The sequence below is a fragment of the Puma concolor genome, unplaced genomic scaffold (assembly GCF_028749965.1).
Source record: "Puma concolor isolate L17-30 unplaced genomic scaffold, mPumCon1.1.hap2 unalloc_scaffold_27, whole genome shotgun sequence".
NCBI classification, from domain to species: Eukaryota; Metazoa; Chordata; class Mammalia; order Carnivora; family Felidae; genus Puma; species Puma concolor.
Genome location: NW_028240233.1, coordinates 191,627 through 208,661, shown reverse-complemented (window position 1 = coordinate 208,661; position 17,035 = coordinate 191,627). Strand labels below are relative to the sequence as shown.

Here is a 17,035-nt window from a genome sequence, read left to right as displayed (position 1 = left end):
ATGGTGGAGGAGAGCGAGGTGCATAGGCTCAAACAGACACTAGCTGGCATCTTCTGCTCCCCAGGGACCCCAGTGGGTCTGACTAGCGGCCCTTGGTCAATGAGTCTCTCTGCCAGTGATCCTAGCACCATCCTCTAGTAATACACTTGAATTATACTTGGATTATACTTGAATACACTGGTATTCAAGACTCAGACACACCTTCGCTGCCTTGGAAAGAGATGTCTGCTTCTTTCTGGATGGTAAACATAAGGTCAGCTGCCCCAGCTCCAAATATCTGGAGAGTAGAGCCCGCTCCACCCGGAGGCAAAGGGAATGGTCTTGTGTAACCTTTGTCCACCAGTCATTGGCCAAGGTCTGAGGGCAAGACGGCTCCTGTCAGCTGAAGATAATTCCAAGGAAGGGGCAGCTGTGAGCCATTATCAGCAGCCCTAACAGCAGCTGGAGGGGCCCCACAGTGTCTACTACAAGCAGCTTTCAGTGGTGGCTCCCGAACAGGGAAAGGCAGACGCCACAGAGGTCTGGCAGCACCCGGAGGCCTCTGCCTCCTCAGAAACCCTTGTCCCATAGTGTTTCCTTTGTGAGGCCAAACAAAGTAACCTTTGAGAAAGGTCTGTGAAATCCAAAAGTCTGGGAACCACTCAAATGTCAAATCTCTCACTTCAGAGCTGAAGTAGTTAAGGCTCAGAAGTAGGGACAGCAGTGGCCCAGGTGGGACAGTTTATTCAGGCAGTTCCGATTGTAGCCATGGGTAGAACATTCCTCCAACTGCCCCTTTTCTGTCTTTGCGTTGTCATTTTGCAGGTTCAACTCCACATCAGCACCATGTATTCATTGTATGTATCCACTCATTCGCTGTAGCCAGTATTCGTGTATGTCTCTGCCTCTCCAGGCAGATGGTGAACACCTCAAGAACAATAGTTATGATTTACCTTGCTTCTTCTAGTACCTACCACCCTCCTGCCATACTAGGTACTCGAAGATATCTGGAATTAAAAATGAATAAATCAACACATTCTTTGCACAAGGAATGCTTTAACAATTCCCCAGATATAACAACTTCTTCACTGTGGTCCTCTCTTGGTTTGCGAATGACAGTCAGGAACCAGGGGCCTGGGCCTGGATGGGTACAAGGAGAAAGCCCTAGAAAACCATTTATTCCTGGGGCTCTGGTCAGTCCTTTTTGAACATGGGAAGGAAAGAAAATAACGTGAAGTGGAGGCAAGAGGAAGAAGGCATGAAGGATCCCCAGGCGAGAAGAGGAACGCTGGAATGGCTCCACGCCTGTCTCATTCCTTGTGACACCCCGTCATCCAGTAGGAGAGTGGCCTGCCCGCACAGTGCAACCTCCATGCCACCCTGTGGAGAGAAGAAGGCTGGGTTCTTGCTTCCTACTTAGTAGCTCCTTCTCCACATCCATGACCCAGCACTTAGTGAACGCACAGCACAGCACAGCACGGCAATGCACAGAACCCCCTTCATTGTTCGCTCTCTGGTCTGTCCCCCTGTGGCCCCTCTGAGCCTTCCTTTAAATTTCTCTTCTCTGTGGTGTTTGGCTCCTCCCCCCGTCCAGTATGCTCCCATGTTTTCAAATCCTCCTCTGGCCCCGAAGGGGGAGCGCACCATTTTACAAGGCTGAGAGTCACTAAACACACAGAAAGATAAATACATACATACATACATACATACATACATACGTACATACATAACCAATCCGTCAATCTCAGGGGCAACTATCGACTCTCCCTCCAGAGAGGGTCATCCCTAATAGCCGTCAGCGTCTCTTCCGCATGGTGTTCCTAGAGTAGACAAGGCACTTAACCCCCTCCATCCTCACAGGCACCTGTAGAGGCAACTTATCTATCTATCTATCTATCTATCTATCTATCATCTATCTCCAATCTGAAGCTCAGAAAAGTGAAGCAACCATTGCACTGTCTACCATTGGGAAGCTGACAGCTTTGGGGGTATTTGCTCAGCTGAGGAGCTACGCACCTTTTATAGAAAATGTTGCTGCGAATTATGGAGAGGGCCAGCCCCATCCCCCACCCGTGGCCAGCATGATGGTACTGCTTAACTGCTCCCACACTTACAGCTCATTGAACCACTCGGGGATGATGGGTCCAAGCTGAGCCAATCAGATTCTCTATCCCAGCCCCTTGGACTCCGGGGCTGAGACTAGCCAGCCTCCCTGACTGCTCAGAACATTAGCCCGTTAGCTTGGGGGCAGCCACGATCTGTCCTCTGGAATGTGGAGCAGAATATACTGCTCTACAAAGAAAGTAGTGAAGGAAATACACGAGGAGGCAGAAACTTGTCAGGAAAGCCACACTGACAGTTCCCAGCTCCGCCTCCGTTCTCTTCCCGAGAAGAGACCCCTTGGGTAAGCTCGGTGAGACACCTTGTCCCCTCCGAAGCCATCTCACTCAGCTAACTCAAGTTGCTTTGCTACTGTGTCCAAAACGGTTTTAATACAACATCAGAGAAAGACCCAGATCCCAAGTCTTATAAGTCCCATTTCCGAGCCCCGCCGCTCTCCCACGTTTTTCTAGATGGTTAGAAGGGGTCGAGTCCTTGCCTCCTGTCCCCTCCTGTCACTACATCCTTCTTGGGGCTCTGCCTGCTAACTTAGTCCCACAGTGACCTCCTCACCAGTTCTTCATTCCCCCTGGTCCAGACACAATCTTTTTCACACAGTTGATGGTTGAGAGAAGATCGGGGCTCAGCAGTTCTGAAGGGGAGACAGAGAATACCCGTGAGAACACAGAGGACAGTCCCAGAGACTGAGGCAGACACTGGCTCTCCCTGCCCCCCAGGGGCTGAGTCCTTCCAGATTAGGCAAGGGCTCCCTCCCAGAGGCCCACTGAGATATCCCTACAATGGCTGCTAGAGGTCAAGAGTGGCTAGGGGTGGGGGCAGGAGGGGCAGGAGTAAATGTATGTTTACCACCACACATCCTAGCTAGGGTACATGCTGGTTCACGCCACGTTTGAGGGTTTCTAGGGAAAGGAAATGTCAAAACAGGCAGCACAGAGGCCAAGGTAAACCTTGCCTAATGAGAGAGGCTCTTCAGGTGAAGAGTGCAGGGATGTCGATCAGAGTACCAAAGAGGGAGTAAGGGGCAAAGTCATGGACCTGTGGAGCCTCCAGGAGTGGCTCTGAGGTGGGGAGTTTGTCCTTGGCCTCCAATCAACCAGGCCTTTAACCAAACAAAGTCAGCACTTGATGGTTAGAGCTGAGCCTTCAGGGCCACCAGTCTGGCATTCAGCACTGGTTCTATGAGCCTCAGTTTGCTCGTCTGTGAAGCGGGGATCATAATAGTTTCCACCGCATGAGAAGCTGGCATGGGACGTGCTTAGTATAGAACACACTCTCGATAAAGGTTGGCCGCTGCTGTCCTCTGCTACTGGGTGTGCAGAGCCTTTCTGGAGCCTGCACCCCGGAGAATCTCCTAACCGGAGGGGCATCGTAGCCACTAGTCTAATCCTCTGCTCAGCAAAGGCATTCCTGGACTCCTCGGGCCATCCCTCTGGGTGCATTCCCAGGCTTGGAGTGGGAAGAGAAGTCCTGAGAGTAGACCCCACTCATCCTCTCACCTCTCCCACCCTGAGACCCCGGCCAGACCTTTGCAGTCCTCGTGGCACATGTTTTCCGAGTGACTCTTGTAGTCACTGCGCCAGTAGTGGCTGTTGATCTGGAAGATGCCATAGTCGAAGCTGCCGTCTGCATTTTCATTTACCTTTGATAGGTTGCAGTTGCTCTCCACAAAAGCCAGGCACAGCCCTTAGAACAGGGAGAAGAAGTTTTTAGAGGGCTCTGAACTGAGGGACAAAGGATACGGAGGAGAAAGGGAGACGGGGAAGCAGAAGAAAGGAACAAGGCCTAAGAGGCTAGATGGGGCAAGCTGGCTGGAAGCACCCATTAGCTTCTCCCCTCGCCCTTCGGTCCATCCACCTGGCCCTCAGTACAACCGCTCATCATCCCGCTGTCCATCCGCGTCTCCTGCACTTGATGATCGCCTGCTGTGTGCCGTGACCCGTGCAAAACCCAGTGAGGGACATTTAGCTGGGTCAAAGGCAGCTGGTGCCTTCAGAGGGCCTATAGTACAAGAATGAAGACGCACACCTTAAAGGACCGTAAGACAAGATAAAACGAGAAGGACAGCACAAGACAGGTGTGTGCAAAATCTGGGCAGAAGGAAGCTAGCCCCACCATGGAGGAGGACGAAGCCTTTGCACTGCCTGCTCCCTCTGCCTGGAATGCTCTTCCCCGGACATTTGGGTGACCCGGTCCTTTGCCTCATTCAGTGCTGCTCAATGTCACCGCCTCAGAGAGGTATTCCTTGACTTCCCCTTCAAGGACAAGGTTACCTCTCACTCCCCTGGCTTTATTCTGCTGCATAACATTTATCACCACCAGGAAGTGCTTCATATGTTTGTGTGTGTGTTTGGGACTCGCCTCTCCCCCTAGAATGCGAACACTGTGAAGGAAGGGGCTTTGTTGATGTCTCTGTCCCCAGCCCCTAAAACAGTTCCCGGTACATAGTAAGTGCTCAGTTAATAATTGTGGAAGGAATATAGAATGTTGGGAGGGGCTTCTCGGGGAGGGCTGCTGTTTGAACTTGGCTTCGAAAGATGAATGATGGAAAGATGGCCACATAGGGGGTGACCAGGAGCAGAAGAGGAATGGGAGGGAGGGGAGGGTGGGTGATGGGTATCGAGGAGGGCACCTTTTGGGATGAGCACTGGGTGTTGTATGGAAACCAATTTGACAATAAATTTCATATATTGAAAAAAAAAAGATCTACTGAATGAGTGCTGGAAAAAAATAAAATATGTTCACAAATTCTTTGACTCTTCTCTCTTTATTTTTATTTTTTTTTAACGTTTATTTATTTTTGAGACAGAGACAGAGCATGAATGGGGGAGGGGCAGAGAGAGAGGGCGACACAGAATCCGAAGCAGGCTCCAGGCTCTGAGCCATCAGCCCAGAGCCTGACGCAGGGCTCGAACTCATGGACCGCGAGATCGTGACCTGAGTTGAAGCCAGACGCTTAACCAACTGAGCCACCCAGGCACCCCGACTCTTCTCTCTTTAAAAGGTGGGGTCTAAATTCCCACCCCTTGAATGGGAACTGGATTTAGTGACTAAGTCACTGCTAAATGCTGCTCTGTGCCGTCTGAGGTGAGGTCATAGGAAGGCTACCTTCTGTCATTTCTGTCTCTCTTTCTCAGCTCACTCACTCTGGAGGTACCCAGCCATCATGCTGTGAGGACATTCAGTCAAACAGCATGTGGGCAGGCTCATATGGCAAGGATCTGAGGCCTCCCTCCAACCCCCTTGACAGCCATGTTAAGTGAGTGAACCACCTTGGAAGTGGACCCTTCCGACTCAGTCAAGCCTTCAGGTGACTGCAGCCCTGTGGTATCTTGAGAATCTCACCAAAGACCCAGGGGCAGAAGTGCCCAAGCTATTCCCGAAATTTTGACTCAAAACTTTTGAGGAATGGGGAGCCTGGGTGGCTCAGTTGGTTGAGCGTCTGACTTTGGCTCAGGTCATGGTCTCACCATTCATGGCTTCGGGCCCCGCATTGGGCTCTGTGCTGACAGCTCAGAGCCTGGAGCCTGCTTCAGATCCTATGTCTCCCTCTCTGCCCCTCCCCTGCTTGTACTCTCTCTCTTGTTCTCTCTTCAAAATAAACATTAAAAAAGATGTTTTTTGAGGAATAAATGCTTATTGTTGTTTTAAAAAAATTTTTTTAAATGTTTATTTTGGAGAGAGCAAGAGACAGAGACATAGAGTGCGAGTGGAGGAGTGGCAGAGAGGGTCATAATCTCGTGGTTCATGGGTTCGAGCCCCGCATCGGGCTCTGTGCTGACAGCTCAGAGCCTGGAGCCTGCTTCACATTCTGTGTCTCCCTCTCTCTCTGCCCGCACGCGCTCTCTCTCTTTCTCTCAAAAATAAACATTAAAAAAATTAAAAGAGGGGCGCCTGGGTGGCGCAGTCGGTTGGGCGTCCGACTTCAGCCAGGTCACGATCTCGCGGTCCGTGAGTTCGAGCCCCGCGTCGGGCTCTGGGCTGATGGCTCAGAGCCTGGAGCCTGTTTCCGATTCTGTGTCTCCCTCTCTCTGCCCCTCCCCCGTTCATGCTCTGTCTCTCTCTGTCCCAAAAATAAATAAACGTTGAAAAAAAAATTAAAAAAAAATAATTAAAAGAAATATGGCAGGGTAGCATTTGAGACTAATAAGTATTGTGCAAATTTGAGGTAGTGTTATAGAAACAACATTGTCTAAGCTTCACTCTATGAACCACATTTGCGCTAATGGAAATATTCCAAAACAGGAGAATGGAGTTGCCTGGAATCCCGGCCCACACTTTGGGAAGCCCAACGATGCACAGATGGGTCTTCTTGGTTTCTCGTCAGCTCTGTCTCTGTGTCCACCTCTCTTATTCAAAAAGTCACCACCAGCCCCCGCTCCACCCAGCTCATTAAGGAGTTTGGGCTGGCATGAGGAGTTTCTGCCCTTGTGACCTAAGAGTGACTACAGGGCCTGGTACTGCGCCTGGCTCAAAGCAGGTGCTCAACAAACAGTAGCTGCCACCATCCTCATCGTTCTAATTATTGATTCTTTGATGGTAACCATGGCTTAGACGTCTCTGTACCCCTGCACCCTGCAGCAGGGCAGTATAACCGTCAGCAGGCTTTGGAGTTAACCGGCCTGGATTAAACCCCTACCTGGCAGTTTTGGATTTGCGGCTTTGGGCACCTGAACAGGTTACCTACATCCTTTAAGCCCTGTCCCCTTATCTGCCAGATGGGGATAATAAAGTATGTTTTCACGGACTGTTGGGCGAAATTAAGACTGCAACACGCCCAACCCAGGCCTTGACACCAAGTAAGCAAATAGTGAACTAGCTGCTGCCGCTGCTTCCGATTACTGTTACTCTCTAGTCTTGTGCTTTCAACACAGTTATTTGTTGGCTCACTGAAGTCACCACACCGAGACAGACACTTGGGGGCCATTCTCACTAAAACGCTGGGGGAACGGGAACAGGCACCCGGAGAACAGGTGTCCTTGCCCAGCAGCAGCAAACTAATAGAGCCGAAGAGGCACTGATGGGCCAATCACTCCGCTTGGAACCGTTCCTACCAACCCTGCCAAATCTGCTGGGCTGTGCCCCAGTCCTACTGTCCCCTCGGGGGACTCTGTTGGTGGCCAGCGGTTGGTGCCATATTCCATCACCTATCGCTAAGCCACCAGCATTTATTTGGGGGCATGTAAAGAGATTGTCAGGGGCGCCTGGGTGGCTCAGTCGGTTAAGCATCCGACTCTTGATTTCAGCTCAGGCTGTGATCTCACGGTCGTAAGATCGAGTCCCTCGCATCGGGTTCCACACTGAGCACGGAGCCCGCTTGGGGCTCTTTCTCTCCCTCTCTCTCTGCCCCTCCCCCCTTGCTCTCTTTCAAAATAAACAGACATTAAGAAAAGAGATGATCAAACCTTGTTCGTTCAGGATTTCTTTTATTCACTACTGTATTTTGACTCTGACGTCCTTTTTCTAAAATCTGTCATTCATTTACTCAGAAAGTATAGATGACTTCATTATTTTTAATGTTTATCTATTTTTGAGAGACAGTGTGTGAGCTGGGGGGAGGGACAGAGAGAAAGGGAGACGGAGGATCTGAAGTGGGCTCTGTGCTGACAGCAGAGAGCCCAATGCAGGGCTCAAACTCCCACACCATGAGGTCATGACCTGAGCCAAAGTCGGATGCTCAACGGACGGAGCCACCCAGGCACCCCGACTCCTCCCAACATCCCAAATGTGACTGGTTAACGCCCTCCTCTGCAGAAGTGGAGGGATGTTTGCGTCTTCTGCACGTTGTGCTGCATTATCTCTTGGAATCGTGCAGCCCTGATCCGAGCTGGGTAGGAAAGCAGTGGTAGGTGCGGTGCTGGGCTGAACTGGAGAGAGCCCAGCCGCACGCATCCGACCCTCAGTGGGGTCAGCAGAGGCTAGTGTGGTACAGGTGAACAGGAAGTGCCCCCACCAATAAGTTTTCTGAAATAAAGGCCTGAGCAGGGCAGTCCTGGGTGATTACTGCTCTCACACATTCTTTACTCTAACCCTCCAGCATCTCCCTGCTAGCTCTCTGAGGGTGGGGACTTTTTTTTTTTTTAAAGAAAACAAACACAAAAACCCAATGGGAATTGTCTACTAGCTTGTAAGGTTGAGGAACACCCTACTTCCCGCTACACATTTTGTGTCTGAGTTTGAGCTCTTGGGAAGACAGACAGGCCTCAGCCCGACAGTGGAGGTAGGCTCAGCGATCCAAATACTCTGGCAACCCCAAAGACCTCACGGAGGGGCCAGAAAGAGATGATCCTCTACGGGCAGGGGGTCAAGCGCGTTGTGAGTAACTGGTATTTGGTGAGCCAGGGGAGAGAGCACCAGAATAAGCTGTGAATGAACTTAATAGTCTAAGCCCCTTGAAGATACGTTGTCCGGTTTCCAGAGACTGACTGTATCAGGGAAATGAGGGAAAGACGCCCCATTCACCCTACTTTGCCCATTTGTGTCTTGCGGAAATCCTGGCTACCACGAGGGACTCTGGCTTCAGTCCTGCTTCTCTCGCCCGTGGCCCCTGTTGTCTGTAGATAAATTCTGAACTGTTTACGTTTTACTTCCTTACCACGTGGCTAGAATTGGTTATGGATTTATACATTTCAATATGAGAAGAAAAAGTATTTTATAAGCAATGCTGAGAAGCGAGTATCGGAAAGTAAACTTTGTAGGTGGCCTGAGGCAGGACGGCGTTCACTCTGTGACAACCTCACATAGTGTCTCACTCTCGTCACCCAGCTCTTCAGTAGTGGAATCTGTGGCCTTCTCTGCTGTGACTTTGCCAGCCTCCCTGGGAAAAGGAGAAGAATGCCAAGGCTTTGACTCTCGAAAGGAACAATTCAACTCTTCATAATTGCCTCATTTTAGAGAAAATCTTCCCCAATCACGTACCCTAGTTCCATGTGGAAAATCTCATCTTAATGAGAAGAATCCTTGTCGTGTAGCTTCTGTGCCATGTTTTTCTTGCGTGTGGCATTGAGAGGTCTGTACATGTCCCTAAGCCAAAGTGGCCGCCTTCTCCAGAAAAAGCCCTCCTAGAAAACAGAAAGGACAATGTTAGGTCCGTTTCCCCTGCCTTCTCCAGCCACGGTACTTTATCCTCCTCAGATTTACCTGACTGTCACTTTCCTTTGAGCATCTCTTACGCAGCAGAGATCCAAAGAAGCCCCTTGAAGGAAACACACACACAGACAATTAGTGATTCGTACCATTTTCCATGCCTCTCACAATGTATTTCTCCAGTCTTATTAGCAAGCAAAATCAACACAGACCTGGGATCTCAGAAATAATTCCATACATGCTGGGCTTTCAGAATTGTCCTGTGTCTGTCCATAATGGCCCCACAGTGTCCCTGGGAGACCTTTGTATGTAACTTGACATGAAGTATAGGCAGGATTTTCACCCTGCTCCCCTTCTGGCCCTTGGCCAAGTGCCCTTGTGCAGTCAACAAACTGGGTGACCACACGGCAGAAGCACCTAACTCTCTCCAGAAGCATTTTACATCCGTCCCCGCCAGGCTTAGCCTCCCAGGCATCATTTGCTGGCGGGTGGGGAGGTTTTCCATTTTCCTAGCTGCTTTACCTTACGAGATGAATCGCACCGAGTGAATGCCTGAGTCCAACCAGCAGTTATCTAGCTCACTGACTGTCACACTGCAGGCAGATGAGGGAGTGGGTCGTGAAATCACCTTAAAACACACGGCTAGCGCTAAAACACAAAATACTCTTTTTGCATACAAACGGAATAGGGGGTACCTGGGTGGCTCAGTCAGGTGAGCAGCCCAAGTCTTGATTTTGCCTCAAGTGATGATCTCACAGATTGTGACATTGAGCCCTGTGTCTGGCTCTGTGCTGATAGTGTAGAACCTGCTTGGGATTCTCTCTCCCTCTCTCTCTCTCTCTCTCCCTCTCTCTGCTCCCCCCCCCCCAAATAAATAATAAACTCAAACAGAACAGAAAGAATCAGAGTGTATGGTAAGTTTGTTTTAGAAGGGACTTATGTCTATACGGTATGTGTGCACTGAGTTGTGACATAAAATGCAGTTCACAGCCCAAGAACAGTGTAGTCAGAGACGTGCCCAACTGGAAAGGAACCATCTTCTTTCTGGTTCTAGTGGTACTAGTGATACAACCGTCCGGCAAGACATCTTCCTTTTCTCCTTCTCCATCTCATTATTATAAAAGGAAGAGATAAATGATTATCTAAGGTCTCTCCCAGTTCAAATTCTATTGGGTCTGGATAAAGGGAATGGAGAGCGGGGCCTCGAAAACCAGAAGGAGGAAGAAGGAAGTCCCCCCCCCACTCTATTGGACGGACTCATGTATTCCACCTTCCATCATGCTTGAAGACTAGCCCCTTCACCCCACGACTTTTGGCCCTCCCTATCCCTTCTCCAGAGCCTCTGAGAAGGTCTGTGGCCAGGCCCGATGCCCACCGCCAGCAGCAAAGGGTCTGAACATTTCCACCCCCGTCCCCCCACGATCTTTCTAGTGAGCAGGTGCTCTGTGCCAGTCCCATTCTAACTCGGGTTTGGCTGGGCAGCTAACTTTGCTGGATCCAGGCAAAGCATTAGGCCAAATATGTATTCTTTCTGCCTTTGGTGATTTCCTGGCTGTAAAACAAGGGGATTGAAATAGATGAGTTTGAAAATCTAGTTCTAAAATTCTACTTTAACGATTGCCAGACTAATATTTACCTTGAGCTTCCTTCTTTACCTTCCTTGGCTGCTGCTCTATGAGAATGAATCTGTTTTGGAAGAGAACATGATCACAGTTACCCATCACAATAACCACTCCCTCCAAATCTTTATTCATTCCTTTGCATTTTAGGTCTTCTCTACCCAGTGAGAGGATAACTTTTCCTAGGACAGGAATTTGTTTAATAGTCCTTTGACTCTTCAATAACACCTAACTTGTGTGCAGCTGGTAATACGTTTTACTGACTGTCTCAGGTAACATTCGACAGATAATTCCTAATAAAAATTCTTGGGAGGAGGAAAAGAAAAGTGTCTACCAGAAACCTAAACAGCAGCACTGTTTTAAAGTCAAGGACAAGAGTAGGATGTGTGTTATCACTGCTTCTATTCATTGGTGTTGAGGAGGTCCTAACTGATGCACTGGGAAAAAATGGAGTGGTGGAAAGGAAGAACTAAGACGTATTTGCATACGAAATTACAGACAAACTAAAAGGCCCAAGAGAATCAACTAAAATTTTATTGGAAGAAATATGAGAATTCAGTAAGATGGCTAGATATAAAATCAAGAGATCAACATGTAAACCTCAATGACTTTCCTATGTTCCATAAATAATTAATCAAAAAACGGAAGAATTATCCCATTTACAATGATCAATAAAAAGGCATAAAGTACCTAGGAATAAACTTAGCAAAGAATGGGTAAGACCTATGAGATGAAAACACTAAAGCTCTTCTGAAGGACATTAAGAAGAAACGAATACATGATGTGAGACACTATTTTCCCAGAATAGTGTAAAGATGTCAGTTCCCTTCAAATTAACCTACAAAGTCAAGGCAATCCCATTCAAATCCCAAGACAGTTTTTTAAACAAAAACTGGCCAGCTGACATTTGGTAGAGAAAATGTGCAAGCATAGCTACAAACTGTATGAAAAAGAAGATCACAGAGCAGACATTAAAATACGTTCTTACGGAGCAACTGCAGTTAAGTATGTAGCGTGATACTGATACAGGAAAAGAAAACCAGATTGATAGAATAGAGTCCAGATAAAAATAGTATTTTAGATCCATGAAGAAAGAATGAACCATTCAATAAAAGATTTTAAAGTAACTGGATCTTTACGTAAGGGAAAAAAGTTAGATCCCCTACCTCGACCGTACCAAAACACCACACAGATTCCATACAGATTAAAAATAAATAAATCACAACAAATATTATAAGAGTACAGAAGAAAATATCAGAGACTGTTTTTATACCATGAGGCGAAAAGGCCTTGTTAACAAGACCCATGTCCCATAAGCCATGAGGCAGATATGGTGACGGACTGTCCACACCCTCCTGTTCATCGTAGTCCTTGCCCCCTTGATCCCCTGGATTGTTTGTCCTCTTCCTGTTGATTTATAAAACTCTCTTCATATGAGATATATTCATCCTTTCAAGGGCTTTCACTGAATTTCAATGTTTCAAATATTTGTCAGTGTTTTTATCGTGAAGGAGACGGAACCGTGGGATAGGAGACAGGCTGACTGCAGGCACAGCTGGGTTCTGCTTTGGGTTTTGCCACAGGGGCCTTAAGCTGATCCCCTTCTATGTATGAAAGAAGGATGGTGATATCATCCTCACAGGACTGTGGGGATTAAATCAGATGTCTGGTTTATTCCAAGCATAAATCAGACAAGACGATCAAATCTATCAAATGTTTCTGCATGTGGTATCAGGTCACAAAGCTTTTTCTCACCACAAGATCATAAAAGTATTGATTCTATTTTCTTCTAATACTTGGGCGGGTTCTTGTTTCTCTTTTTTTACATTGACTGAAATATGTTTTTTTAAGGTGAGAAATAGGGATCTGTTGTTATTTTCCTCCCAAATAATTAAGCAGTTGTTCTACTACCACTTATTTATTTTCGTCCACTGATTTGAATACTAAAAGGTAACATTTCAATGTTTATTTATTTTTGAGAGTGACAGAGAGAGAGAGTAAGAGTGAGAGAGGGGCAAAGAGAGAGAGAGACACACACAGAATCCAGAGCAGGCTCCAGGTTCTGAGCTGTCAGCACAGAGCCCAACACAGGGCTCGAACTCCTGAACCATGAAATTATGACCTGAGCCAAAGTAGGACGCTTAACCAACTGAGCCACCCAGGCGCCTCTAAAAGGTAACATTTCAAAAGTCCTAGTCACCCACGGATCTGTCTATTGCTGGACTCTGTAGGCTACTTCACATAAATATTAGGTTGCATTATTCCTCCTTGTGAAATTGACACAATGCCTCATCTCTTCCTTTGAACATCATTATTGTCCACTACAGGAAAAAAACTGCATGGTCTCTGACCTCAAAAAGTGTATCATCTAAGTAGGGAGAGGAAATAATGAAACCACATAAAAAAATATACACACAAGGTTAAACCACATAGGAATTTAAAACAGCAATAGGAGTTTATAGAACTTCCCCAAAAGCAAAAGGCTGCAGGCCACCTCAAGATGCAGAGTACTGACTGGACAATGGCCAATGATTTCTCTTCCCAGAGGTCATGGTAAGCTGACCCCACGCTAGTTCCTAGGCTCTTAGGCTGAGAAATCAGACCCTGATCTCATCAAGAGAGAACGCACTTCTTTCTACATGGAGGCAATATCACCTCACCAATGTCACAGGATTGATCAAAATCAGAATGTCAGGTCAAGACTTGACAATAAGGAAAACATCCGTTCCATAGATAGGGCATCTGTGTCTACATGATTGGGCATTACCTCCTGTGGAGACAGGCCTCTGTGGCACGCTGAAGTATAATCAGAAGGCTATTTGGTGAGAAGAGAAGTGGAAGAAAAGTAATTAGCTGAATCCAGTGTTTAATGGAAAGGACTGAGGTAGCTAGATCCATCCATCTGCCCCGCGGGCACAGCCCGGCTGGTGGGCCTGACTCTCATCTGCTGCCTGAGGTGCCATCTCTACTCTTAGGCAAGGCTAGGTGGGCACTGCCCATGTTGGTCTCTTCCTCACCATTTCTATGCCTTTACTACTGACCAACCCTCCAGAAGACAGACATGTTTCTCCTTAGCAGTTAATACATCCAGTCAGGCTTTACTCGAGTCTGAGAGACCAGGAAGCCTTACATATCTCTGCTCTGATCCATGACCTTGATATTTCTCTCTTGAGGAGCTGCCTTTTAACAAACTGTTTAGCATATTTTTGTTATCAGGGGAGGGGAATGCGTCACTGTAGACCCTAAGAAATGGTGACAATCTCACAGAAGGACTAGGTCCAGGAGTATTACAGTATTCGGGGAAGGCTTTGTGAAGAAAGATGAACTCGAGTTGGCTTTTGAAGGCTCATGGGACTTCCACCAGCAGAGTGAAATAAAGGAATTTCAAGTGGGCAAAGTCACCAACAAAAGTAGGAATGGGCATGGTCTGACTAGGGGATGGTGGGGGGCTGCTTTGGCTGAAATGGAGGGTTGCCATGACAGATGGCAATATATATATATGTATATATATATATATATATACATATATATATATATATATACATATACATATATATATAATAAGCATATGTATATTTGAATAAATATATTGAATATATATTCAATTCATACATAATTGAATAAAAGGTAAACAGGCAAGCTCCAGGAATAGGCAACTGTAATTATGACAAGCTTTGAGTAGCCTGATGCAGGATTTTAGCTGCAGGGTTTTAACTGAACCTGTCTACACAATGCCTTGCGAAGTGGAGGAGAGAGCTGTAGGTACATCTAATTAATCAACAAGATGACACTTTTATCTCTAAGCCATGCCCTTTCTTCCGAGATGACTGATAGCTCCATGAAGGTGAAGACTATTTCTCTCTCACCATTTTAGCCAACGAGGAAAGAAATCAGTGGTAGGAGGAGGATGACTGGTGAGTGCATCGAATCGACATAATTTTTTTGAGTTGAAGAAATTTTACTATCGTGTCAACTGTGGCCTTCTTAGACCTAATGTCTCAGAACAAGCTAATGGCTTGTTATCTTGGTTACAATCCACAGATGTCTCCCGGCAGTGGGGTTCCTTTTAAAATCCCTGGAATATACTTTGCAATGAAAGGACAAAGCCTATCTCCTTCCTCCAGACTGAAGAGGGATATCAGGTCGTGATAGGTGGGAAAGTGGCTTTGATTTTCAGTTTGTGGGTTCTGAATCTATTATAAAGAAGGAATATAGTCTGGGAATCTGAATTAATTGTTGTCCTTACCTCAATGAGACAGAAAACTATGATCAAAATCATCACTACTACAGTCACAGATATTGCCAAGATGAGTTTGTTGTTATAGCCATAGCCTGGAACTTCTTTTGTGAGCTAAAAAAAGGGAAAGAACAATGTTTTTAGAAAACAGAGATAGGATGAAAGTTAACTATTCTTTAACGACTCTAAAACCCCATTCTTTCCGATGAATCGCTTATAGGTTCTTAAGGAATATACCAAATCTAATGTGATATGTAATCTTAATCATTAGCATTTTCTTCAAGAATTTATGTATCTTGTATGTTAGGTCCTCTTTTTGTCTACTCTGGGAACAGCGGCACTGTTTCCTGAATGAGCAAAGTGGCAGATCATTGCCTTAGGCAAAATTATGTGGCCAAGACAAGACCCGGACTAGGAGCCCCTGGTCCTTGTGCTTGGGTCCATGTCCTAAACCACCTAAATGTCGAGACCCCACATTTTGGGATTTATCCTCACCTCCCTTGACTCCTGCCCTCTCTGTTCACTCTGGACTTCTGTGCTCTCACTGATATAGTTCTCATTTTCCCATTGGTCCGTATCCCACTCTGCCTTGGACACCTTTACTTCTTGCTGCTCGCTGAGAAGCTTCATCAGGAGGCCTGTTCTGGAGATGAGCTTGGCACAGGCCAGCTGCATGTGGGTCTCGGAGCAGTCCATTTTCAAAGTCCGGATAACATGAGAAATGAGGCTTCTCACGTCATTGTTGGGGATGAGGGACTGTAGCTGCTGGTTTAACGGAATTTCAAACAGATCACCTTTGACACAGTGAAGCCTGTGGCTTTTGGGGGCAAGCCAGTGCCCGCATTGTGGTATTCCCATTGTGTATCATTGGTTTGTTTAACGGTCGGCATAGAGTTGTCTGCAGTAACAGTAGAATTAGCAGTGGAAAGATTCTTACGGTTTGTGAATTCAGGGAGGGTTTGTGCTGGCACAGTAGTGTTTCCTGTAGAAATATTTTCGTCAGAAACATTTTGGGCAGTAGCGTTCTCTGCAGTAGTGTTTTCTCTGTAAGTTCCTGAAGGAGCAAATAATTCTGGAAAAGGATTTTTCTGAGGACTCAGTTCTCCCGGAGATGAAAAATCCTCTCGTGAAGGGGAATTTATGAGGCTCCTGACTGCAGAGGATGGAGGCCTCTTTGCAAGCAGCTGTCTATTACTGAGTGAACTTTCCTTTCTGGACTTTCGATTCAGTTTGGCCTAGGGTGTTCTGTGGACCACATGGGAGCGACTTTTATGAAAGCGGTGTGTTTTTCTGGGGTGTGAGGCTGGCCCGAAAGCCTTCATATTTCTAACTCTAGCATTTGCATCTTCTAAAACAAAAACGCTGTACATGAAGTCTTTTGATTTTTTTTTTTCACGTCAGGTGGGGATTTTGGAGCGGGGGTGGCAGAAGGCCTGCCCAAAGAGTATTGCTTCAGGAAAGAAGAGACCGCTGCCTTGTGCTCCTCTACGAACGAAGGCTCTGTATTGAAGGAGCTTCCCATTAATTTGCTGGGCCTGTGCGCCACGTGAAGCTCCCCTGGGGATGGTCTCCTGAGCCTTCTTTCCTTGGCCATGTTCTCCACAGACGGCTGGGCGTTCTGTTTCCTCTGGATGTTCTGACGTCTCAGTTCTTTTAAGTGCCTTTTCCGTATGCCCTTTGGGCCCTTGATGACCTTGTTCACTCTCAGGAACTTTTTCCCCACACTCTCAACCTCGTCTAGGCTCTTCTCCTGCGGTTGGGCAGTTTCCAATTTCTTTGGAAAGATTTGACATTTAAACTTGGGACCTAATCACTTAGATTCCACCTACACCTGCCTAAATAACCCAGAAAGCCGCCAGAGGATTAGCAGAACGGAGTCTCCGGAGCCAAGCGCAGATGAGAGGCCCACAGAAGAGGGGCCCCTCCTGAAGTGGATCACCTAAGGAGAAGCGAGCTAAGCCTGCCCCTCCTGCCCACCCCAGCTAATACGCCTACC

At 47.1% G+C, this 17,035-nt stretch overlaps 2 protein-coding genes across 9 annotated transcripts in view; both read right to left on the bottom strand.

Moving 5' to 3' along the window:
- Positions 1-691: 691 nt before the first annotated feature.
- LOC147571445 (lysozyme-like protein 6) lies at positions 692-3,993 on the bottom strand. The gene is made up of 4 exons (XM_086696414.1): positions 3,939-3,993; positions 3,625-3,783; positions 2,653-2,731; positions 692-1,359 (listed from the first exon to the last, which is right to left on the bottom strand). Exons 1-4 carry the CDS (start codon positions 3,991-3,993, stop codon positions 1,290-1,292), a joined length of 363 nt encoding a protein of 120 aa, XP_086552540.1. The 3' UTR covers positions 692-1,289.
- A 4,737-nt stretch (positions 3,994-8,730) lies between these two features.
- Positions 8,731-17,035, bottom strand: part of LOC147571440 (leucine-rich repeat-containing protein 37A2-like) — a 62,452-nt gene continuing 54,147 nt past the window's right edge. For 7 of the 8 annotated variants that reach the window (XM_086696410.1, XM_086696408.1, XM_086696409.1 and 4 more), the window contains 5 exons: positions 15,049-15,153; positions 10,820-10,869; positions 9,238-9,292; positions 9,016-9,158; positions 8,731-8,914 (listed from right to left, as the gene is read on the bottom strand). In XM_086696410.1, the coding sequence (XP_086552536.1) occupies positions 9,042-9,158; positions 9,238-9,292; positions 10,820-10,869; positions 15,049-15,153 (327 nt within the window). In that variant the 3' untranslated portion in view covers positions 8,731-8,914; positions 9,016-9,041. Of the gene's footprint in view, positions 8,915-9,015; positions 9,159-9,237; positions 9,293-10,819; positions 10,870-15,048; positions 15,154-15,534; positions 16,954-17,035 lie in introns of those variants that run through there. The other variant, XM_086696403.1, reaches the window with a different exon arrangement.

What these genes read in the sequence shown, in the direction of transcription:
- LOC147571445 (XM_086696414.1), bottom strand. Translation starts at nt 3,993, where the DNA reads ATGGACAGCGGGATGATGAGCGGTTGTACTGAGGGCCAGGTGGATGGA. An exon ending in CCAGGTGGATGGACCGAAGG is followed by an intron (nt 3,784 to 3,938) that starts GCGAGGGGAGAA and finishes CCCTGTTCTAAG; the next exon opens with GGCTGTGCCTGGCTTTTGTG. An exon ending in CCAGGGGGAATGAAGAACTG is followed by an intron (nt 1,360 to 2,652) that starts GTGAGGAGGTCA and finishes TTCTCTCCACAG; the next exon opens with GGTGGCATGGAGGTTGCACT.